Genomic DNA, 24,388 nt, shown 5'->3' on the forward strand with positions numbered 1-24,388 from the left:
TCACTGAAGAGCAGAGAGCCGGTCCCTAAGGAATCACTGATAGGGTGGACCCCTTTGGTGTCACTGAAGAGCAGAGAGCCGGACCCTAAGGAATCATTGATAGGATGTGCCTGTGGTGTCACAGAAGAGCAGAGAGCCGGACCCTAAGGAATCACTGATAGGATGTCCCTGTGGTGTCACTGAAGAGCAGAGAGCCGGACCCTAAGGAATCACTGATAGGATGTCCCTGTGGTGTCACTGAAGAGCAGAGAGCCGGACCCTAAGGAATCACTGATAGGATGTCCCTGTGGTGTCACTGAAGAGCAGAGAGCCGGTCGCTAAGGAATCACTGATAGGGTGTGCCTGTGGTGTCACTGAAGAGTAGAGAGCCGGACCCTTAGGAATCACTGATAGGATGTGCCTGTGGTGTCACTGAAGAGCAGAGAGCCGGACCCTAAGGAATCATTGATAGGATGTCCCTGTGGTGTCACTGAAGAGCAGAGAGCCGGACCCTAAGGAATCACTGATAGGATGTCCCTGTGGTGTCACTGAAGAGCAGAGAGACGGTCGCTAAGGAATCACTGATAGGGTGTGCCTGTGGTGTCACTGAAGAGCAGAGAGCCGGACCCTAAGGAATCACTGATAGGATGTCCCTGTGGTGTCACTGAAGAGCAGAGAGCCGGACCCTAAGGAATCACTGATAGGATGTCCCTGTGGTGTCACTGAAGAGCAGAGAGTCGGTCCCTAAGGAATCACTGATAGGGTGTGCCTGTGGTGTCACTGAAGAGCAGAGAGCCGGACCCTAAGGAATCACTGATAGGGTGTCCCTGTGGTGTCACTGAAGAGCAGAGAGCCGGACCCTAAGGAATCACTGATAGGATGTGCCTGTGGTGTCACTGAAGAGCAGAGAGCCGGACCCTAAGGAATCACTGATAGGATGTCCCTGTGGTGTCACTGAAGAGCAGAGAGCCGGACCCAAGGAATCACTGATAGGGTGTGCCTGTGGTGTCACTGAAGAGCAGAGAGCCGGACCCTAAGGAATCACTGAAAGGACGTCCCTGTGGTGTCACTGAAGAGCAGAGAGCCGGACCCTAAGGAATCATTGATAGGGTGTGCCTGTGGTGTCACTGAAGAGCAGAGAGCCGGACCCTAAGGAATCACTGATAGGATGTGCCTGTGGTGTCACTGAAGAGCAGAGAGCCGGACCCTAAGGAATCATTGATAGGATGTGCCTGTGGTGTCACTGAAGAGCAGAGAGCCGGACCCTAAGGAATCACTGATAGGGTGTGCCTGTGGTGTCACTGAAGAGCAGAGAGCCGGAACCCTAAGGAATCATTGATAGGGTGTGCCTGTGGTGTCACTGAAGAGCAGAGAGCCGGACCCTAAGGAATCACTGATAGGGTGTGGCTGTGGTGTCACTGAAGAGCAGAGAGCCGGACCCTAAGGAATCATTGATAGGGTGTGCCTGTGGTGTCACTGAAGAGCAGAGAGCCGGACCCTAAGGAATCACTGATAGGGTGTGCCTGTGGTGTCACTGAAGAGCAGAGAGCCGGACCCTAAGGAATCACTGATAGGGTGTGCCTGTGGTGTCACTGAAGAGCAGAGAGCCGGTCCCTAAGGAATCACTGATAGGGTGTGCCTGTGGTGTCACTGAAGAGCAGAGAGCCGGACCCTAAGGAATCACTGATAGGGTGTGCCTGTGGTGTCACTGAAGAGCAGAGAGCCGGACCCTAAGGAATCACTGATAGGATGTGCCTGTGGTGTCACTGAAGAGCAGAGAGCCAGACCCTAAGGAATCACTGATAGGGTGTGCCTGTGGTGTCACTGAAGAGCAGAGAGCCGGACCCTAAGGAATCACTGATAGGGTGTGCCTGTGGTGTCACTGAAGAGCAGAGAGCCGGACCCTAAGGAATCACTGATAGGGTGTGCCTGTGGTGTCACTGAAGAGCAGAGAGCCGGACCCTTAGGAATCACTGATAGGGTGTGCCTGTGGTGTCACTGAAGAGCAGAGAGCCGGACCCTAAAGAATCACTGATAGGGTGTGCCTGTGGTGTCACTGAAGAGCAGAGAGCCGGACCCTAGGGAATCACTGATAGGGTGTGCCTGTGGTGTCACTGAAGAGCAGAGAGCCGGACCCTAGGGAATCACTGATAGGGTGTGCCTGTGGTGTCACTGAAGAGCAGAGAGCCGGACCCTAGGGAATCACTGATAGGGTGTGCCTGTGGTGTCACTGAAGAGCAGAGAGCCGGACCCTAAGGAATCACTGATAGGGTGTGCCTGTGGCGTCACTGAAGAGCAGAGAGCCGGTCGCTAAGGAATCACTGATAGGGTGTGCCTGTGGTGTCACTGAAGAGCAGAGAGCCGGACCCTTAGGAATCACTGATAGGATGTCCCTTTGGAGTCACTGAAGAGCAGAGAGCAGGACCCTAAGGAATCACTGATAGGATGTGCCTGTGGTGTCACTGAAGAGCAGAGAGCCGGACCCTAAGGAATCACTGATAGGGTGTGCCTGTGGTGTCACTGAAAGGCAGAGAGCCGGACCCTTAGGAATCACTGATAGGATGTCCCTGTGGTGTCACTGAAGAGCAGAGAGCCGGACCCTAAGGAATCACTGATAGGGTGTCCCTGTGGTGTCACTGAAGAGCAGAGAGCCGGACCCTAAGGAATCACTGATAGGGTGTGCCTGTGGTGTCACTGAAGAGCAGAGAGCCGGACCCTAAGGAATCATTGATAGAATGTCCCTGTGGTGTCACTGAAGAGCAGAGAGCCGGACCCTAAGGAATCACTGATAGGGTGTCCCTGTGGTGTCACTGAAGAGCAGAGAGCCGGACCCTAAGGAATCACTGATAGGGTGTGCCTGTGGTGTCACTGAAGAGCAGAGAGCCGGACCCTAAGGAATCACTGATAGGGTGTCCCTGTGGTGTCACTGAAGAGCAGAGAGCCGGACCCTAGGGAATCATTGATTGGGTGTGCCTGTGGTGTCACTGAAGAGCAGAGAGCCGGACCCTAAGGAATCACTGATAGGATGTCCCTGTGGTGTCACTGAAGAGCAGAGAGCCGGACCCTAAGGAATCATTGATAGGGTGTGCCTGTGGTGTCACTGAAGAGCAGAGAGCCGGACCCTAAGGAATCACTGATAGGATGTGCCTGTGGTGTCACTGAAGAGCAGAGAGCCGGACCCTAAGGAATCACTGATAGGGTGTGCCTGTGGTGTCACTGAAGAGCAGAGAGCCGGACCCTAAGGAATCACTGATAGGATGTGCCTGTGGTGTCACTGAAGAGCAGAGAGCCGGACCCTAAGGAATCACTGATAGGATGTCCCTGTGGTGTCACTGAAGAGCAGAGAGCCGGACCCTAAGGAATCACTGATAGGGTGTGCCTGTGGTGTCACTGAAGAGCAGAGAGCCGGACCCTAAGGAATCACTGATAGGGTGTGCCTGTGGTGTCACTGAAGAGCAGAGAGCCGGACCCTAAGGAATCACTGATAGGGTGTGCCTGTGGTGTCACTGAAGAGCAGAGAGCCGGACCCTAAGGAATCACTGATAGGGTGTGCCTGTGGTGTCACTGAAGAGCAGAGAGCCGGACCCTAAGGAATCACTGATAGGGTGTCCCTGTGGTGTCACTGAAGAGCAGAGAGCCGGACCCTAAGGAATCACTGATAGGGTGTCCCTGTGGTGTCACTGAAGAGCAGAGAGACGGTCGCTAAGGAATCACTGATAGGGTGTGCCTGTGGTGTCACTGAAGAGCAGAGAGCTGGACCCTAAGGAATCACTGATAGGATGTCCCTGTGGTGTCACTGAAGAGCAGAGAGCCGGACCCTAAGGAATCACTGATAGGGTGTCCCTGTGGTGTCACAGAAGAGCAGAGAGCCGGACCCTAAGGAATCACTGATAGGGTGTCCCTGTGGTGTCACTGAAGAGCAGAGAGACGGTCGCTAAGGAATCACTGATAGGGTGTGCCTGTGGTGTCACTGAAGAGCAGAGAGCCGGACCCTAAGGAATCACTGATAGGATGTCCCTGTGGTGTCACTGAAGAGCAGAGAGCCGGTCCCTAAGGAATCACTGATAGGGTGGACCCCTTTGGTGTCACTGAAGAGCAGAGAGCCGGACCCTAAGGAATCATTGATAGGATGTGCCTGTGGTGTCACAGAAGAGCAGAGAGCCGGACCCTAAGGAATCACTGATAGGATGTCCCTGTGGTGTCACTGAAGAGCAGAGAGCCGGACCCTAAGGAATCACTGATAGGATGTCCCTGTGGTGTCACTGAAGAGCAGAGAGCCGGACCCTAAGGAATCACTGATAGGATGTCCCTGTGGTGTCACTGAAGAGCAGAGAGCCGGTCGCTAAGGAATCACTGATAGGGTGTGCCTGTGGTGTCACTGAAGAGTAGAGAGCCGGACCCTTAGGAATCACTGATAGGATGTGCCTGTGGTGTCACTGAAGAGCAAAGAGCCGGACCCTAAGGAATCATTGATAGGATGTCCCTGTGGTGTCACTGAAGAGCAGAGAGCCGGACCCTAAGGAATCACTGATAGGATGTCCCTGTGGTGTCACTGAAGAGCAGAGAGACGGTCGCTAAGGAATCACTGATAGGGTGTGCCTGTGGTGTCACTGAAGAGCAGAGAGCCGGACCCTAAGGAATCACTGATAGGATGTCCCTGTGGTGTCACTGAAGAGCAGAGAGCCGGACCCTAAGGAATCACTGATAGGATGTCCCTGTGGTGTCACTGAAGAGCAGAGAGTCGGTCCCTAAGGAATCACTGATAGGGTGTGCCTGTGGTGTCACTGAAGAGCAGAGAGCCGGACCCTAAGGAATCACTGATAGGGTGTCCCTGTGGTGTCACTGAAGAGCAGAGAGCCGGACCCTAAGGAATCACTGATAGGATGTGCCTGTGGTGTCACTGAAGAGCAGAGAGCCGGACCCTAAGGAATCACTGATAGGATGTCCCTGTGGTGTCACTGAAGAGCAGAGAGCCGGACCCAAGGAATCACTGATAGGGTGTGCCTGTGGTGTCACTGAAGAGCAGAGAGCCGGACCCTAAGGAATCACTGATAGGGTGTGCCTGTGGTGTCACTGAAGAGCAGAGAGCCGGACCCTAAGGAATCAATGATAGGGTGTGCCTGTGGTGTCACTGAAGAGCAGAGAGCCGGTCGCTAAGGAATCACTGATAGGGTGTGCCTGTGGAGTCACTGAAGAGCAAAGAGAGCCGGACCCTTAGGAATCACTGATAGGGTGTGCCTGTGGTGTCACTGAAGAGCAGAGAGCCGGACCCTAAGGAATCACTGATAGGGTGGACCCCTTTGGTGTCACTGAAGAGCAGAGAGCCGGACCCTAAGGAATCACTGATAGGGTGTGCCTGTGGTGTCACTGAAGAGCAGAGAGCCGGGCCCTAAGGAATCACTGATAGGGTGTGCCTGTGGTGTCACTGAAGAGCAGAGAGCCGGACCCAAGGAATCACTGATAGGGTGTGCCTGTGGTGTCACTGAAGAGCAGAGAGCCGGACCCTAAGGAATCACTGATAGGGTGTGCCTGTGGTGTCACTGAAGAGCAGAGAGCCGGACCCTAAGGAATCATTGATAGGATGTCCCTGTGGTGTCACTGAAGAGCAGAGAGCCGGACCCTAAGGAATCACTGATAGGGTGTGCCTGTGGTGTCACTGAAGAGCAGAGAGCCGGACCCTTAGGAATCACTGATAGGGTGTGCCTGTGGTGTCACTGAAGAGCAGAGAGCCGGACCCTAAGGAATCATTGATAGGATGTCCCTGTGGTGTCACTGAAGAGCAGAGAGCCGGACCCTAAGGAATCACTGATAGGGTGTGCCTGTGGTGTCACTGAAGAGAAGAGAGCCGGACCCTAAGGAATCATTGATAGGATGTCCCTGTGGTGTCACTGAAGAGCAGAGAGCCGGACCCTAAGGAATCACTGATAGGGTGTGCCTGTGGTGTCACTGAAGAGCAGAGAGCCGGACCCTAAGGAATCACTGATAGGGTGTGCCTGTGGTGTCACTGAAGAGCAGAGAGCCGGACCCTAAGGAATCATTGATAGGATGTCCCTGTGGTGTCACTGAAGAGCAGAGAGCCGGACCCTAAGGAATCATTGATAGAATGTCCCTGTGGTGTCACTGAAGAGCAGAGAGCCGGACCCTAGGGAATCACTGATAGGATGTGCCTGTGGTGTCACTGAAGAGCAGAGAGCCGGACCCTAAGGAATCATTGATAGGATGTGCCTGTGGTGTCACTGAAGAGCAGAGAGCCGGACCCTAAGGAATCACTGATAGGGTGTGCCTGTGGTGTCACTGAAGAGCAGAGAGCCGGACCCTAAGTAATCACTGAAAGGACGTCCCTGTGGTGTCACTGAAGAGCAGAGAGCCGGACCCTAAGGAATCATTGATAGGGTGTGCCTGTGGTGTCACTGAAGAGCAGAGAGCCGGACCCTAAGGAATCACTGATAGGATGTGCCTGTGGTGTCACTGAAGAGCAGAGAGCCGGACCCTAAGGAATCATTGATAGGATGTGCCTGTGGTGTCACTGAAGAGCAGAGAGCCGGACCCTAAGGAATCACTGATAGGGTGTGCCTGTGGTGTCACTGAAGAGCAGAGAGCCGGACCCTAAGGAATCATTGATAGGGTGTGCCTGTGGTGTCACTGAAGAGCAGAGAGCCGGACCCTAAGGAATCACTGATAGGGTGTGGCTGTGGTGTCACTGAAGAGCAGAGAGCCGGACCCTAAGGAATCATTGATAGGGTGTGCCTGTGGTGTCACTGAAGAGCAGAGAGCCGGACCCTAAGGAATCACTGATAGGGTGTGCCTGTGGTGTCACTGAAGAGCAGAGAGCCGGACCCTAAGGAATCACTGATAGGGTGTGCCTGTGGTGTCACTGAAGAGCAGAGAGCCGGTCCCTAAGGAATCACTGATAGGGTGTGCCTGTGGTGTCACTGAAGAGCAGAGAGCCGGACCCTAAGGAATCACTGATAGGGTGTGCCTGTGGTGTCACTGAAGAGCAGAGAGCCGGACCCTAAGGAATCACTGATAGGATGTGCCTGTGGTGTCACTGAAGAGCAGAGAGCCAGACCCTAAGGAATCACTGATAGGGTGTGCCTGTGGTGTCACTGAAGAGCAGAGAGCCGGACCCTAAGGAATCACTGATAGGGTGTGCCTGTGGTGTCACTGAAGAGCAGAGAGCCGGACCCTAAGGAATCACTGATAGGGTGTGCCTGTGGTGTCTCTGAAGAGCAGAGAGCCGGACCCTTAGGAATCACTGATAGGGTGTGCCTGTGGTGTCACTGAAGAGCAGAGAGCCGGACCCTAAAGAATCACTGATAGGGTGTGCCTGTGGTGTCACTGAAGAGCAGAGAGCCGGACCCTAGGGAATCACTGATAGGGTGTGCCTGTGGTGTCACTGAAGAGCAGAGAGCCGGACCCTAGGGAATCACTGATAGGGTGTGCCTGTGGTGTCACTGAAGAGCAGAGAGCCGGACCCTAGGGAATCACTGATAGGGTGTGCCTGTGGTGTCACTGAAGAGCAGAGAGCCGGACCCTAAGGAATCACTGATAGGGTGTGCCTGTGGCGTCACTGAAGAGCAGAGAGCCGGTCGCTAAGGAATCACTGATAGGGTGTGCCTGTGGTGTCACTGAAGAGCAGAGAGCCGGACCCTTAGGAATCACTGATAGGATGTCCCTTTGGAGTCACTGAAGAGCAGAGAGCAGGACCCTAAGGAATCACTGATAGGATGTGCCTGTGGTGTCACTGAAGAGCAGAGAGCCGGACCCTAAGGAATCACTGATAGGGTGTGCCTGTGGTGTCACTGAAAGGCAGAGAGCCGGACCCTTAGGAATCACTGATAGGATGTCCCTGTGGTGTCACTGAAGAGCAGAGAGCCGGACCCTAAGGAATCACTGATAGGGTGTCCCTGTGGTGTCACTGAAGAGCAGAGAGCCGGACCCTAAGGAATCACTGATAGGGTGTGCCTGTGGTGTCACTGAAGAGCAGAGAGCTGGACCCTAAGGAATCATTGATAGGATGTCCCTGTGGTGTCACTGAAGAGCAGAGAGCCGGACCCTAAGGAATCACTGATAGGGTGTCCCTGTGGTGTCACTGAAGAGCAGAGAGCCGGACCCTAAGGAATCACTGATAGGGTGTGCCTGTGGTGTCACTGAAGAGCAGAGAGCCGGACCCTAAGGAATCACTGATAGGGTGTCCCTGTGGTGTCACTGAAGAGCAGAGAGCCGGACCCTAGGGAATCATTGATTGGGTGTGCCTGTGGTGTCACTGAAGAGCAGAGAGCCGGACCCTAAGGAATCACTGATAGGATGTCCCTGTGGTGTCACTGAAGAGCAGAGAGCCGGACCCTAAGGAATCATTGATAGGGTGTGCCTGTGGTGTCACTGAAGAGCAGAGAGCCGGACCCTAAGGAATCACTGATAGGATGTGCCTGTGGTGTCACTGAAGAGCAGAGAGCCGGACCCTAAGGAATCACTGATAGGGTGTGCCTGTGGTGTCACTGAAGAGCAGAGAGCCGGACCCTAAGGAATCACTGATAGGATGTGCCTGTGGTGTCACTGAAGAGCAGAGAGCCGGACCCTAAGGAATCACTGATAGGATGTCCCTGTGGTGTCACTGAAGAGCAGAGAGCCGGACCCTAAGGAATCATTGATAGGGTGTGCCTGTGGTGTCACTGAAGAGCAGAGAGCCGGACCCTAAGGAATCACTGATAGGGTGTGCCTGTGGTGTCACTGAAGAGCAGAGAGCCGGACCCTAAGGAATCACTGATAGGGTGTGCCTGTGGTGTCACTGAAGAGCAGAGAGCCGGACCCTAAGGAATCACTGATAGGGTGTGCCTGTGGTGTCACTGAAGAGCAGAGAGCCGGACCCTAAGAAATCACTGATAGGGTGTCCCTGTGGTGTCACTGAAGAGCAGAGAGCCGGACCCTAATGAATCATTGATAGGGTGTGCCTGTGGTGTCACTGAAGAGCAGAGAGCCGGACCCTAAGGAATCACTGATAGGGTGTCCCTGTGGTGTCACTGAAGAGCAGAGAGCCGGACCCTAAGGAATCATTGATAGGATGTCCCTGTGGTGTCACTGAAGAGCAGAGAGCCGGACCCTAAGGAATCACTGATAGGATGTCCCTGTGGTGTCACTGAAGAGAAGAGAGCCGGACCCTAAGGAATCACTGATAGGGTGTGCCTGTGGTGTCACTGAAGAGCAGAGAGCCGGACCCTAAGGAATCATTGATAGGATGTCCCTGTGGTGTCACTGAAGAGCAGAGAGCCGGACCCTAAGGAATCACTGATAGGGTGTCCCTGTGGTGTCACTGAAGAGCAGAGAGCCGGACCCTAAGGAATCATTGATAGGATGTCCCTGTGGTGTCACTGAAGAGCAGAGAGACGGTCGCTAAGGAATCACTAATAGGGTGTGCCTGTGGTGTCACTGAAGAGCAGAGAGCCGGACCCTAAGGAATCACTGATAGGATGTCCCTGTGGTGTCACTGAAGAGCAGAGAGCCGGACCCTAAGGAATCACTGATAGGGTGTGCCTGTGGTGTCACTGAAGAGCAGAGAGCCGGACCCTAAGGAATCACTGATAGGGTGTGCCTGTGGTGTCACTGAAGAGCAGAGAGCCGGACCCTAAGGAATCACTGATAGGGTGTCCCTGTGGTGTCACTGAAGAGCAGAGAGTCGGACCCTAGGGAATCACTGATAGGGTGTCCCTGTGGTGTCACTGAAGAGCAGAGAGCCGGACCCTAAGGAATCATTGATAGGGTGTGCCTGTGGTGTCACTGAAGAGCAGAGAGCCGGACCCTAAGGAATCACTGATAGGGTGTCCCTGTGGTGTCACTGAAGAGCAGAGAGCCGGACCCTAAGGAATCATTGATAGGGTGTGCCTGTGGTGTCACTGAAGAGCAGAGAGCCGGACCCTAAGGAATCACTGATAGGGTGTCCCTGTGGTGTCACTGAAGAGCAGAGAGCCGGACCCTAAGGAATCATTGATAGGATGTCCCTGTGGTGTCACTGAAGAGCAGAGAGCCGGACCCTAAGGAATCACTGATAGGATGTCCCTGTGGTGTCACTGAAGAGAAGAGAGCCGGACCCTAAGGAATCACTGATAGGGTGTGCCTGTGGTGTCACTGAAGAGCAGAGAGCCGGACCCTAAGGAATCATTGATAGGATGTCCCTGTGGTGTCACTGAAGAGCAGAGAGCCGGACCCTAAGGAATCACTGATAGGGTGTCCCTGTGGTGTCACTGAAGAGCAGAGAGCCGGACCCTAAGGAATCATTGATAGGATGTCCCTGTGGTGTCACTGAAGAGCAGAGAGACGGTCGCTAAGGAATCACTGATAGGGTGTGCCTGTGGTGTCACTGAAGAGCACAGAGCCGGACCCTAAGGAATCACTGATAGGGTGTGCCTGTGGTGTCACTGAAGAGCAGAGAGCCGGACCCTAAGGAATCACTGATAGGGTGTCCCTGTGGTGTCACTGAAGAGCAGAGAGACGGTCGCTAAGGAATCACTGATAGGATGTCCCTGTGGTGTCACTGAAGAGCAGAGAGCCGGACCCTAAGGAATCATTGATAGGATGTCCCTGTGGTGTCACTGAAGAGCAGAGAGCCGGACCCTAAGGAATCACTGATAGGATGTCCCTGTGGTGTCACTGAAGAGCAGAGAGCCGGACCCTAAGGAATCATTGATAGGAGGTCCCTGTGGTGTCACTGAAGAGCAGAGAGCCGGACCCTAAGGAATCACTGATAGGGTGTCCCTGTGGTGTCACTGAAGAGCAGAGAGCCGGACCCTAAGGAATCATTGATAGGATGTCCCTGTGGTGTCACTGAAGAGCAGAGAGCCGGACCCTAAGGAATCACTGATAGGGTGTCCCTGTGGTGTCACTGAAGAGCAGAGAGCCGGACCCTAAGGAATCACTGATAGGGTGTCCCTGTGGTGTCACTGAAGAGCAGAGAGCCGGACCCTAAGGAATCACTGATAGGATGTCCCTGTGGTGTCACTGAAGAGCAGAGAGCCGGACCCTAAGGAATCACTGATAGGATGTCCCTGTGGTGTCACTGAAGAGCAGAGAGCCGGACCCTAAGGAATCACTGATAGGATGTGCCTGTGGTGTCACTGAAGAGCAGAGAGCCGGACCCTAAGGAATCACTGATAGGGTGTCCATGTGGTGTCACTGAAGAGCAGAGAGCCGGACCCTAAGGAATCACTGATAGGATGTCCCTGTGGTGTCACTGAAGAGCAGAGAGCCGGACACTAAGGAATCACTGATAGGGTGTCCCTGTGGTGTCACTGAAGAGCAGAGAGCCGGACCCTAAGGAATCACTGATAGGGTGTGCCTGTGGTGTCACTGAAGAGCAGAGAGCCGGACCCTAAGGAATCACTGATAGGGTGTCCCTGTGGTCTCACTGAAGAGCAGAGAGCCGGACCCTAAGGAATCATTGATAGGGTGTGCCTGTGGTGTCACTGAAGAGCAGAGAGCCGGACCCTAAGGAATCATTGATAGGATGTCCCTGTGGTGTCACTGAAGAGCAGAGAGCCGGACCCTAAGGAATCACTGATAGGGTGTGCCTGTGGTGTCACTGAAGAGCAGAGAGCCGGACCCTAAGGAATCATTGATAGGGTGTGCCTGTGGTGTCACTGAAGAGCAGAGAGCCGGACCCTAAGGAATCACTGATAGGATGTCCCTGTGGTGTCACTGAAGAGCAGAGAGCCGGACCCTAAGGAATCATTGATAGGGTGTGCCTGTGGTGTCACTGAAGAGCAGAGAGCCGGACCCTAAGGAATCACTGATACGGTGTCCCTGTGGTGTCACTGAAGAGCAGAGAGCCGGACCCTAAGGAATCACTGATAGGGTGTCCCTGTGGTGTCACTGAAGAGCAGAGAGCCGGACCCTAAGGAATCACTGATAGGGTGTGCCTGTGGTGTCACTGAAGAGCAGAGAGCCGGACCCTTAGGAATCACTGATAGGGTGTGCCTGTGGTGTCACTGAAGAGCAGAGAGCCGGACCCTAAGGAATCACTGATAGGGTGTGCCTGTGGTGTCACTGAAGAGCAGAGAGCCGGACCCTAAGGAATCACTGATAGGGTGTGCCTGTGGTGTCACTGAAGAGCAGAGAGCCGGACCCTAAGGAATCACTGATAGGGTGTGCCTGTGGTGTCACTGAAGAGCAGAGAGCCGGACCCTAGGGAATCACTGATAGGGTGTGCCTGTGGTGTCACTGAAGAGCAGAGAGCCGGACCCTAAGGAATCATTGATAGGATGTCCCTGTGGTGTCACTGAAGAGCAGAGAGCCGGACCCTAAGGAATCATTGATAGGATGTCCCTGTGGTGTCACTGAAGAGCAGAGAGCCGGACCCTAAGGAATCACTGATAGGATGTCCCTGTGGTGTCACTGAAGAGCAGAGAGCCGGACCCTAAGGAATCACTGATAGGGTGTGCCTGTGGTGTCACTGAAGAGCAGAGAGCCGGACCCTAAGGAATCATTGATAGGATGTCCCTGTGGTGTCACTGAAGAGCAGAGAGCCGGACCCTAAGGAATCACTGATAGGGTGTGCCTGTGGTGTCACTGAAGAGCAGAGAGCCGGTCCCTAAGGAATCACTGATAGGGTGTGCCTGTGGTGTCACTGAAGAGCAGAGAGCCGGTCCCTAAGGAATCACTGATAGGATGTCCCTGTGGTGTCACTGAAGAGCAGAGAGCCGGTCCCTAAGGAATCACTGATAGGGTGTGCCTGTGGTGTCACTGAAGAGCAGAGAGCCGGACCCTAAGGAATCACTGATAGGGTGTGCCTGTGGTGTCACTGAAGAGCAGAGAGCCGGACCCTAAGGAATCACTGATAGGGTGTGCCTGTGGTGTCACTGAAGAGCAGAGAGCCGGTCCCTAAGGAATCACTGATAGGATGTGCCTGTGGTGTCACTGAAGAGCAGAGAGCCGGACCCTAAGGAATCACTGATAGGATGTGCCTGTGGTGTCACTGAAGAGCAGAGAGCCGGACCCTAAGGAATCACTGATAGGGTGTCCCTGTGGTGTCACTGAAGAGCAGAGAGCCGGACCCTAAGGAATCACTGATAGGGTGTGCCGGTGGTGTCACTGAAGAGCAGAGAGCCGGACCCTAAGGAATCACTGATAGGGTGTGCCTGTGGTGTCACTGAAGAGCAGAGAGCCGGACCCTAAGGAATCACTGATAGGATGTGCCTGTGGTGTCACTGAAGAGCAGAGAGCCGGACCCTAAGGAATCACTGATAGGATGTGCCTGTGGTGTCACTGAAGAGCAGAGAGCCGGACCCTAAGGAATCACTGATAGGGTGTGCCTGTGGTGTCACTGAAGAGCAGAGAGCTGGACCCTTAGGAATCACTGATAGGGTGTGCCTGTGGTGTCACTGAAGAGCAGAGAGCCGGTCCCGAAGGAATCACTGATAGGATGTCCCTGTGGTGTCACTGAAGAGCAGAGAGCCGGACCCTAAGGAATCATTGATAGGATGTCCCTGTGGTGTCACTGAAGAGCAGAGAGCCGGACCCTAAGGAATCACTGATAGGGTGTGCCTGTGGTGTCACTGAAGAGCAGAGAGCCGGACCCTAAGGAATCACTGATAGGGTGTGCCTGTGGTGTCACTGAAGAGCAGAGAGCCGGACCCTAAGGAATCACTGATAGGGTGTGCCTGTGGTGTCACTGAAGAGCAGAGAGCCGGACCCTTAGGAATCACTGATAGGGTGTCCCTGTGGTGTCACTGAAGAGCAGAGAGCCGGACCCTAAGGAATCACTGATAGGATGTCCCTGTGGTGTCACTGAAGAGCAGAGAGCCGGACCCTAGGGAATCACTGATAGGATGTCCCTGTGGTGTCACTGAAGAGCAGAGAGCCGGACCCTAAGGAATCATTGATAGGGTGTGCCTGTGGTGTCACTGAAGAGCAGAGAGCCGGACCCTAAGGAATCACTGATAGGATTGACGTAAATAAAATAATTTACTCTCTTAATTTCTATGCAGGTAAGTACTTAATCAATAATAACTCAGTTCGGATGAAAAGAGACAGAGTCCGTGGTGGTAGAGTTCTAAGGGGTTTTATTCCTTAAAAAGGAATGGTCATGACAAGATATCTGATTCTGAGCACCCCAAGGGTGTCAGAAGGGATAGCTGAATGAGCGCGCTACATTTTATTGACAGTGTACAGCTTATATACTTAACATACATAATGTAGCGCAATGCAAGAGGCGTAACAGCTGAGAGAAGTCAAGATAACAGTATTCACGTGGTACAAGTGCGTAGTCAAGAGGCGTGAACTAAAGGTGTGTGCTAGAAACGTCACTGAAAGGTGTCACAAAGGGGTGGCACTAACAGAGAATGTTGCAATGTCAGCAGAAATCGGAAGCTTGGATGCGCGCGCAGCTGCATGACGTGTAACTGGAGGGGTGCAGGGGACTTGACATTTACACTGACGGAAAGAGACAGAAGTCTGGCATGTCAGATCAACTTGTGCTTCTATCATATCTGATATCTGATGTTTAGGAACTAAGCTATCTGGGCGGAAAGGTCTCTAGAGCAGAGGCTATTCTATACTGACTGTGAGTGCGTGTATAAGCGCCTAAGTGTCTGCATGAGAAGCGTGGGGCACGGGGCCTTCCATGGAAGCATGGCAACGGAGGCTATGAATTACTTGAATTAGTTGCATAGAGACAGGTCGGCCCTTTGGCCCTGCAGCTGAGGAAGGATGTTTACTGGAGCTAGCAAGCAGGAATGTATTTTCGGGGAGGAAAACAGATAACTCGAAGGTTATAGTCAATCTTGGCAGAAAGCAGGCTGAGCTGAGCACGGAGGGCCGCGCTGAGAGTAAGTCAGAGTTCACGGATACGGGGGGGGCAGCCTGGGCAGAGGCCCTCGTAGTCAGAAGCCAGAAAAGAGGCTCGGTAGCAGAGATTCAGGGCCTACTTCAGCCAGGGCTGGAAAAACATGTGGAACATACTACAAAAAGACGTTGGCATAGCATACTTAGGAACGGACTATTAAGCTCGTTCTGGGTTTATATTGAAGAGGACATGTTAACGTTGGACGCAAATGTATTTGCGTCTTCATAGCTGGTTCAGGAGGGAAGTTACATGCATTTTAACTTGGTACATGGAGACGGTGGGGTCTCGTTAGGGAACACGACTTGACCATAAAATTTATATTTCCTCATTCCCTCCTTGTTCCCTACGGACCCTTCATGATATATCGATCCTCATGAATCGATCAGTCTGTTCTTGTAACATTATATGTTCATCTTTCTTTCTTTGACGTTGTGACAGGAAACTAGAATTTTCAACACATGATGTGGCGCATAGTCCACATATGGCTGGCCCACACTGTAGACACAGACAACAACTGAATACTAGGACTAGGCCAATGCCTAGGAAGGATAGGATCTTCCATCCCCAAGCGGATAACGTTGTCCAGAACCAACCGGACCAAGTCCAGGTGCCTGGATTCTGATGTATCTGATTTGCAATTTTATGTAGACGGGTAATAGCTTGATAAACAGACGGTGCGTTTTGTGGGATGAAAACACAGCAACTTGACCCGATGACCTTACAGGCTCCACCTCTATCTGCCAAGATGACGTCAATCACAAGACGATTCTGAAGGACAACAACCCGCATAGCAGATTGCTCCTCTGTTAAGTTACCTAAGGCGGAGGCAGTTTCATGTACTACAGCTTCAAGTGTTCTAGTTAATCTACGTATTAATTTACTGTTTTGAACGGGTCCTAAAAAGAAAAAGAATCCTTTATTAAAATCAGTGTACTGTTCCCATGCCGTTTCTGTATAGTCGACAAGTGGGATATCTCTTCTGGATCTATTCTTGACTAGATTCGTATTTCTGTGGTAATCAGGAGGAGCTAGGAAAACAGGTGGCAGAAGGAATGCAATATAACAGGTACCATCCTAATCTGGAGGCAAACGTATGTATGCGGTATGACCACAAACAAAATAGGAATGACTGATAGCTCTGAAGGACGATTTACCATGGTCACTGAATTCGACCACAGTAGTGCATTTACTATGACCTACGTGCACTGAACCTTTCTTTCGGATACATAATTTACCAGTGACTGGTAATACTAACATGTGTGGCAGAACTGGGGCAGTTTCGGATTCAACAGTGAGGATCATAAGACTAATTGTGTAATTACCTAATCCATATACTTCATTTTCTAGATCAGTACCTATTCTAGTGGGGAGTCCCTCCTTGTCAGGGTAACAGACGTCGAGCAGGACTAAGTTCAAGTTTCCCCAAACCCAGCCCCCATCGAAAACAGCAATATCGGGATCCAAAGAATTAATTATTTTAAACCATGCCCCACAGGAACCATTGTGAGTAAACGGGTACGGAAAGAGGGGCAGAGCTCCCTTGTAATTCTGGTAGGGAGGGAGTTGACCACATATCCAGCAGTCGGTAGCATTATTTGTCTGATGGGAATGGTGTAACATACTAATGAATGTGTTATTGCGCAGCGCAAGTCTGTAAGAGAGTTCGTGTAAAGGTAATTCACTAAAAGTGTGTTCAGCAGAGACATTATAAGCAGATTGTTCACGCCTGAAAATAGGCCAGTAAATAGGCAGTAATATGCTGGCAATAATGATCAGAATACTTAGAAAAAACATTATTAACAGTGCAACTATACAGTGACTGCGTAGTGATTTGCAGTACGTATTTCTTTTCACTTGTCTTTCTCTCTCTCTATCTCGATCTAGGGGGTACATGTCAGAAACTATTTAACCGATTCACCTAGGGGAGGACTTAAACAATTAAACTGTCTGACTTGCTAGATCGGAGTTTCATACGGTATTGTTCTTGAGGAGTCTTTTCTCGTTCGGATACTGTAAAGTCTTTCCATTCAACACAGTCTTTGGTGGGGGTGGACGAGTCGGAGTCCTGTTTCAGTCCGTTTTTTAGTTCATTGCAAAGTTTGATGTGACTCGTATGGACCCACCCCTTTCTCCCCTCTATCTTCACTGCTGTCCTTGTGGTGAGCAGAACGGTCTTCGGCGATGTCCAGCGGGGCTCCAGCGGACTCTTGCGATCAAAATTCCTCACCAGGACGGTATCACCTGGGCGGACATCATGGGGCTTTACATCAGTATTGTCAGGAAAGGCTGCGGCAACCTGTGAACGACATGATTGGAGTGCAGACATCAAGGAGGCAAGGTAATCTGTCAACATATTGCAATCAACATCAGTTATTTTTTTTGGAATGGGCGTCCCCCACATATTCGGTGGTCTGCCAAAGACCACCTCATACGGAGATAGCCCTGATCTTGAATGGGCGACCATTCTCATGTAGAATAGTGCCACGGGCAGGGCGACTATCCAGTCGACCCCTTTTTCCTGACATATCTTGGCAAGTCGAGTCTTTAATGTCTGATTATGCCTCTCTACCAGACCTGCGGCTTCGGGGTGACGGACACAATGGAACCTCCACTGGTACCCTAGCAGGAGTGATACCTGCTTCATTAACTCGGACGAGAATGGCTGACCGTTATCTGAATACACGACACGGGGTAAACCGTACCGTGGGAAGAATTCACGAACCAACTGGCGGGCAGTGGTCGGAGCAGTATAGTCTGGGACTGGGTATGCTTCGGTCCAACGGGACAGAGCACAAACAACTACAAGGACGTACTTAAATCCTCGACAACTGTTCATCTGGATATAATCCATCTGGAGGACTTCAAAAGGGTGATCGGGAGGATGAAATCCACCTTGCTCTACAGGGACGCTTTTACCTGGATTGAACTGACAACAGATCATGCAAGTACGCACTTTCTGTTTTGCTGCTGCTCGTAAGTGTTTATTATACCAGAGATTCTGTAAACTGTTTAACATTGCTTTCTCTCCTAGATGGGCTGGGCTATGTGCTGTATTAATCATGGCTTGAACCATAGAGTCAGGAAGAAACCATATAGATTTTTCCTTCGTCATCCAACCTTGATCTGTCTGGATCCCTCCTAGTTCAATCCATTTCTTTATTTCATCTGGGGTAGCATGTGTCTGAATATCAATTACGTCTAGGGCGGGATCTCTAACTGTCATACATTTTGTCGGTACTATTGTCTTTGTCACATCAGTAATCTGGGTGTGAGTCAGTGCTGTATGTTTGGCTGTCTGGTCTGCCAGGTCGTTACCCTGGGAAACAGAATCTGTGGCTTTAGTATGTGCTTTACATTTCATGACTGATATAGCTGAAGGCAGATGTATTGCTTCTAACAGTGCTTGAATGAGGGGACCATGTTGAATCTTGGCCCCATGAGAGGTCAGGAAACCTCGTTCTTGCCAGAGGACTCCGAAGTCGTGTACAACTCCGAATGCATAACGGGAATCGGTGTATATGTTAACATTTCTATTCTTGGCTAGAATACAAGCTCGTGTCAGAGCGATGAGCTCTGCTGCTTGAGCAGACAGTGTGTCAATACGATATGTTTCTTTAACTTCGGTGTCAGTGGTCACGGCATACGCGGCCACTAATTCTCCTGTACTTGTTCTCATACATGAACCATCCACATAAAGTGTCAGGTCTGGATTGGTCAGTGGAACATCTGTCAAGTCTCGTCGTGGCTTTGTTACTGCATTAATGATTTCTATACAATCATGCGGGGCTTGATCTGTCATAACTGTAGGTAACAGTGTTGCGGGGTTCAGGATGCTACAGCGTCTGATTTCTATGTGTGGCTGGAATAACGTTAGTTCATAACCTGTCAGTCGTGCTATAGTTAAGTGTTGAGTCTGGGTTCGGTTTAACAAAACCTCTACAGAATGTGGAACTTGTACTGTTAACTGATGACCTAAAACAATTGAATCGCTTTGTCTGATTGCTAACGCTGTTGCTGCTACTGACTTTAAGCATGCAGGGAGTGCCTGAGCTACTGAATCCAATGTACTTGAAAAATAAGCGCAAGGCTTATGTGAACCTGCTTGATCCTGAGTGAGGACAGACAACGCTGTACCATCACGTTCTGTAACAAAAAGTGTAAACGGTTTGCTGTAACATGGTGTCGCTAAAACTGGTGCTTGGCATAATGCTTTCTTTAACTCTTCAAAAGCTTGTGTGTGTTCCTGAGTCCAAGGGAGGGCAGTCGAAGTTGCTGCCTCTTGTGTCGTTAACTGAATGAGTGGTTTTGCTAGAAATGCATACTGGGGAATCCATTGTCTGCAGTACGAGGTGAGGCCTATGAAGGCCCGCACTTCCTTTTGTGTCTCGGGTTGCGGCATACTTGCAATTAACTGAATGCGATCGGGAGTGAGCTGTCTCCCCACTTTGGACAGCAAGTGACCCAAGTACACAACTTGCTGAACACAGAATTGTAGCTTCGAAGGAGACACCTTGTGTCCCTTGTCGGCCAAGAAATGTAAAACTGTCAGTGATGCTAGTTCACATTCGGGCTCACTACGTGCGGTGATCAGCAGATCATCGACGTATTGCAATAAAGCTGTGTTAACTGGCATTTGAATACAATCGAGTTCTCTTTTCAGTGCTTGACTATAAATGCTGGGGCTTTCTGTGAATCCTTGAGGTGCGCGTGAAAATTTGAAACTTCGTCCATTTAAACTGAAGCCGAACAAGTATTGGCTCTCTGGGTCAATAGGTACACTGAAGAAGGCGTTCTTGAGGTCAATTACAGTAAAGAACGTTGCTTCTGAATCAATGGCAGTCAATAGGGACGAGATATCGGGAACCACAGGGAACTGTGGTACAATACATTTATTCAATTCTCGAAGATCAATCACCAACCGATATACTGGCGGTGCATTGGGATCAGTACGTTTAAGAATCGGAATGATAGGGGAATTACAGATATTGGAGTCGGTCTCTACGACCACTCCTTGGGCAATGAGCTCTTCAATGATTTTCAGTAAAGCCACTACAGCATCAGGTGGTAACTTGTATTGTCTGATTCTGGGTAATACAACCCCTGTCTTGAGTGTAACACGGTATGGTGTGATATGCATACAACCTACATCTGTTGGGCCTTTTGCCCATAAGTAATCTGGTACATTTTTCAATCTGATGTCAAATTCACGCAGAACGTAATGACCTTTGAAATCCCGCAGAAAGAGTCTAACTCCCTCCGGGGAACAGCATATGATGGCTCCTAGAGCCTTCAGTGTTTTAATCCCTAACAGATTTTCTGGGCATGATTTCGTAAGTAACAAGTCTGTAACACGTGATAACGGACCTACAGCTAGGGGAACTGGTTCTGATACTTCATTTACAATAGGCTGTCCTGAAAAACCAAGGGAAACATTCTGTGAGCCTGAGAGGGGTGCCCCTGGAACTTCATTATGGCTGATTGTAGTGCGACTTGCCCCTGTGTCTATTAAAAACTTTCTATCTTTTCCCAATACTTGACTGTGTACATAAGGACCTTCTTGATCTACTGGAATTTCAATAAGTGGCAAGCCAAATTCCCTCTCTAGGCTGTTTCATGTGTATCGTGGATAATCTGGGTAAGCGGACTGGGCATACTGATACATTTGTTGTGAAACCTGCTGGGACGCGGCAATGGGCTGTGGCGGGGATACCGCAAACTGTAAGTTGTCCTTTGAGTATATTAAGACGGGGTGATTTGTACAAGCTGGGACTGCGCAAGTCCCCTAGGGATAACCTGTGCGTCAAGGGTGGGGTCTGAGGACCCGCGGTCGCACCTCCTGAAGCGGAAACTGTCGCATCCTCCCTGCGTGGAGTCTGTACTTGAATTTGTCTTTTAGTCGGATCTGGTAGACGTGGTTTCGGTAGATCTGTTTTGAGCGCAGGAAGTGGCGGAGCTGGCGGAACAGGACCTGGGGGCAGAGTGCCACCCCCGTCCCCGTCAGTAGGCAGGGCACGAACAGGCAGATTGGTGTAAGCTGGTGCTACATCCTCTAGATATGAATTTAGGAATATGTCTTTAGTAGTCTTATGCATTACTTTAGTTGGAACCAATGGGGATGGCAAATTTTTCGGCATTTCTGAAGTGGCGTCAGGTGCACCCTCGGCCACAAGATACATACCGTTCACTTGACTATTTCGGATACGGTCTATTTGTTCTGATTTTACTCGGATTCCTTCAATAACTAATTCGGTTTCTTGGGCTTTTTCTGATTCTCTAAGTCTGTCTTCTCTACGGAGTGCTTTCTCAGCACGCTTATGTGATTCCTTTCGCCAAAATTCTATGGCGTCTTTCTGAGATTGTCTGGCTTTCTTTTTCCTTAATGCTTCTTCTACCTTCATGATGCACTCGGCATCCCATGTTCCATTAACTGGCCATCGGTGTCTTTCGTCTAGGTGCTTTGTATAATCGGTCCATAATTCTAGATACAATATGGCATCTAAGCCATGTTTGTTATACATGAAATTACCTGGAGTATCTTTAGGGGGGATAGGAATTTCTTCCTCTAGTATCCCTTTCCTAGTTCCTATCTGTTTCAACTTGTTAAAAAACGGCATTGTGCCTACTTAATACTGAATGCGAGATCCTTGATGCTTGATTCTGAATATAACTAGTTCTATAAGAGAATACAATAATGCACATGAAAACAGTCACATTCATACCACGACATTAATCACATAAAGAGACATTTGAACATAAATGCTTACCCCCTATAACGGATGTACTGCTAAACAGTACAGATACACTGGTGTAACAGTGCAGAAATTCAGAAATTCGGAATACTAGATATACTGCTAAACAGTACAGATACACTGTCTAAAAACAATGCAGACCGGACTTGCGTACCCAAACCCGTCTTGATACGACCCAGCAATGGTACTCACCGGGAAGCACGGAAACAGAAGGCCTCGGAAAACTCGACTGGACTGGACTCGATACTTCGGAAAACTTCGGACTGGACTTCGGAAAACTTCGGAAAACTTCGGAAAACCTGGTGGGCCTCTTGACACCTCGGACCTTGTTTCTTTTCGGCTAGGCTCTGGTCGGGATCCTCCGCACTCCTCACCGCCTCGTCTGGGTACAGATAGCAGTCTTCGTCACCTCCGTAGGCCAGAGGGAGATACAGGAAATCCTGCAGATACGCGTAGGCTTCGTCTAGCTGATGGCAGGGGGCAGAGATTGCACCGCACCAACCGGCGCGTGAGGTGGGGGAGGGGTCCCTATTCGGGCGCCAAATGACGTAAATAAAATAATTTACTCTCTTAATTTCTATGCAGGTAAGTACTTAATCAATAATAACTCAGTTCGGATGAAAAGAGACAGAGTCCGTGGTGGTAGAGTTCTAAGGGGTTTTATTCCTTAAAAAGGAATGGTCATGACAAGATATCTGATTCTGAGCACCCCAAGGGTGTCAGAAGGGATAGCTGAATGAGCGCGCTACATTTTATTGACAGTGTACAGCTTATATACTTAACATACATAATGTAGCGCAATGCAAGAGGCGTAACAGCTGAGAGAAGTCAAGATAACAGTATTCACGTGGTACAAGTGCGTAGTCAAGAGGCGTGAACTAGAGGTGTGTGCTAGAAACGTCACTGAAAGGTGTCACAAAGGGGTGGCACTAACAGAGAATGTTGCAATGTCAGCAGAAATCGGAAGCTTGGATGCGCGCGCAGCTGCATGACGTGTAACTGGAGGGGTGCAGGGGACTTGACATTTACACTGACGGAAAGAGACAGAAGTCTGGCATGTCAGATCAACTTGTGCTTCTATCATATCTGATATCTGATGTTTAGGAACTAAGCTATCTGGGCGGAAAGGTCTCTAGAGCAGAGGCTATTCTATACTGACTGTGAGTGCGTGTATAAGCGCCTAAGTGTCTGCATGAGAAGCGTGGGGCACGGGGCCTTCCATGGAAGCATGGCAACGGAGGCTATGAATTACTTGAATTAGTTGCATAGAGACAGGTCGGCCCTTTGGCCCTGCAGCTGAGGAAGGATGTTTACTGGAGCTAGCAAGCAGGAATGTATTTTCGGGGAGGAAAACAGATAACTCGAAGGTTATAGTCAATCTTGGCAGAAAGCAGGCTGAGCTGAGCACGGAGGGCCGCGCTGAGAGTAAGTCAGAGTTCACGGATACGGGGGGGGCAGCCTGGGCAGAGGCCCTCGTAGTCAGAAGCCAGAAAAGAGGCTCGGTAGCAGAGATTCAGGGCCTACTTCAGCCAGGGCTGGAAAAACATGTGGAACATACTACAAAAAGACGTTGGCATAGCATACTTAGGAACGGACTATTAAGCTCGTTCTGGGTTTATATTGAAGAGGACATGTTAACGTTGGACGCAAATGTATTTGCGTCTTCATAGCTGGTTCAGGAGGGAAGTTACATGCATTTTAACTTGGTACATGGAGACGGTGGGGTCTCGTTAGGGAACACGACTTGACCATAAAATTTATATTTCCTCAGGATGTCCCTGTGGTGTCACTGAAGAGCAGAGAGCCGGACCCTAAGGAATCATTGATAGGGTGTGCCTGTGGTGTCACTGAAGAGCAGAGAGCCGGACCCTAAGGAATCACTGATAGGGTGTCCCTGTGGTGTCACAGAAGAGCAGAGAGCCGGACCCTAAGGAATCACTGATAGGGTGTGCCTGTGGTGTCACTGAAGAGCAGAGAGCCGGACCCTAAGGAATCACTGATAGGGTGTGCCTGTGGTGTCACAGAAGAGCAGAGAGCCGGACCCTAAGGAATCACTGATAGGGTGTGCCTGTGGTGTCACTGAAGAGCAGAGAGCCGGACCCTAAGGAATCACTGATAGGATGTGCCTGTGGTGTCACTGAAGAGCAGAGAGCCGGACCCTAAGGAATCACTGATAGGGTGTCCCTGTGGTGTCACTGAAGAGCAGAGAGCCGGACCCTAAGGAATCATTGATAGGATGTGCCTGTGGTGTCACTGAAGAGCAGAGAGCCGGACCCTAAGGAATCACTGATAGGGTGTGCCTGTGGTGTCACTGAAGAGCAGAGAGCCGGACCCTAAGGAATCACTGATAGGATGTGCCTGTGGTGTCACTGAAGAGCAGAGAGCCGGAACCTAAGGAATCACTGATAGGGTGTGCCTGTCATGGATCAAACCATCATCAAGGAATGACTCAGACATGCATCCTTTGGAGACATTCTTCTGTTTCATTCTTGGGGTGCTGGTACTACAAATCCTCCTGCAAGACAAACATGTGGAGGGCAGAGGCTGTGCTTGTAAAATATAAATATAGAGGAAAACAGAAAATGCAGATGGTGCAGAAAATCTCCCCTCTCCTCCCCCCTGTTTCTTACTTGATCTTCTGCAGCCGGGTGTCCGGGTGATTCAGGGCCTCCCAGATCAGGGTCGCACCAGCGTCACCCAGGGGATTGAAGCTCAAGTCCAGTTCCAGCAAAGAGCGGTTGGAGCGAAGGGCGGCGGCCAGAGCTGCACAGGAAGCACCGGTTATCGAACAGCCATCGAGGCTAAGAAGGAGCGAGAAGGAGAGAGA

The 24,388-nt window shown here is 50.7% G+C and overlaps 1 protein-coding gene across 1 annotated transcript in view; it reads right to left on the bottom strand.

Moving 5' to 3' along the window:
* Positions 1-24,388, bottom strand: part of LOC147736957 (NACHT, LRR and PYD domains-containing protein 12-like) — a 663,764-nt gene that overhangs the window by 434,338 nt on the left and 205,038 nt on the right. Inside the window, exon 9 of the mRNA XM_086922399.1 lies at positions 24,192-24,362. Within this exon, the coding sequence (XP_086778525.1) occupies positions 24,192-24,362 (171 nt within the window). The remainder of the gene's footprint in view (positions 1-24,191; positions 24,363-24,388) is intronic.

This window comes from Lissotriton vulgaris, chromosome 1_1 (assembly GCF_964263255.1).
Source record: "Lissotriton vulgaris chromosome 1_1, aLisVul1.2, whole genome shotgun sequence".
NCBI lineage: Eukaryota > Metazoa > Chordata > Amphibia > Caudata > Salamandridae > Lissotriton > Lissotriton vulgaris.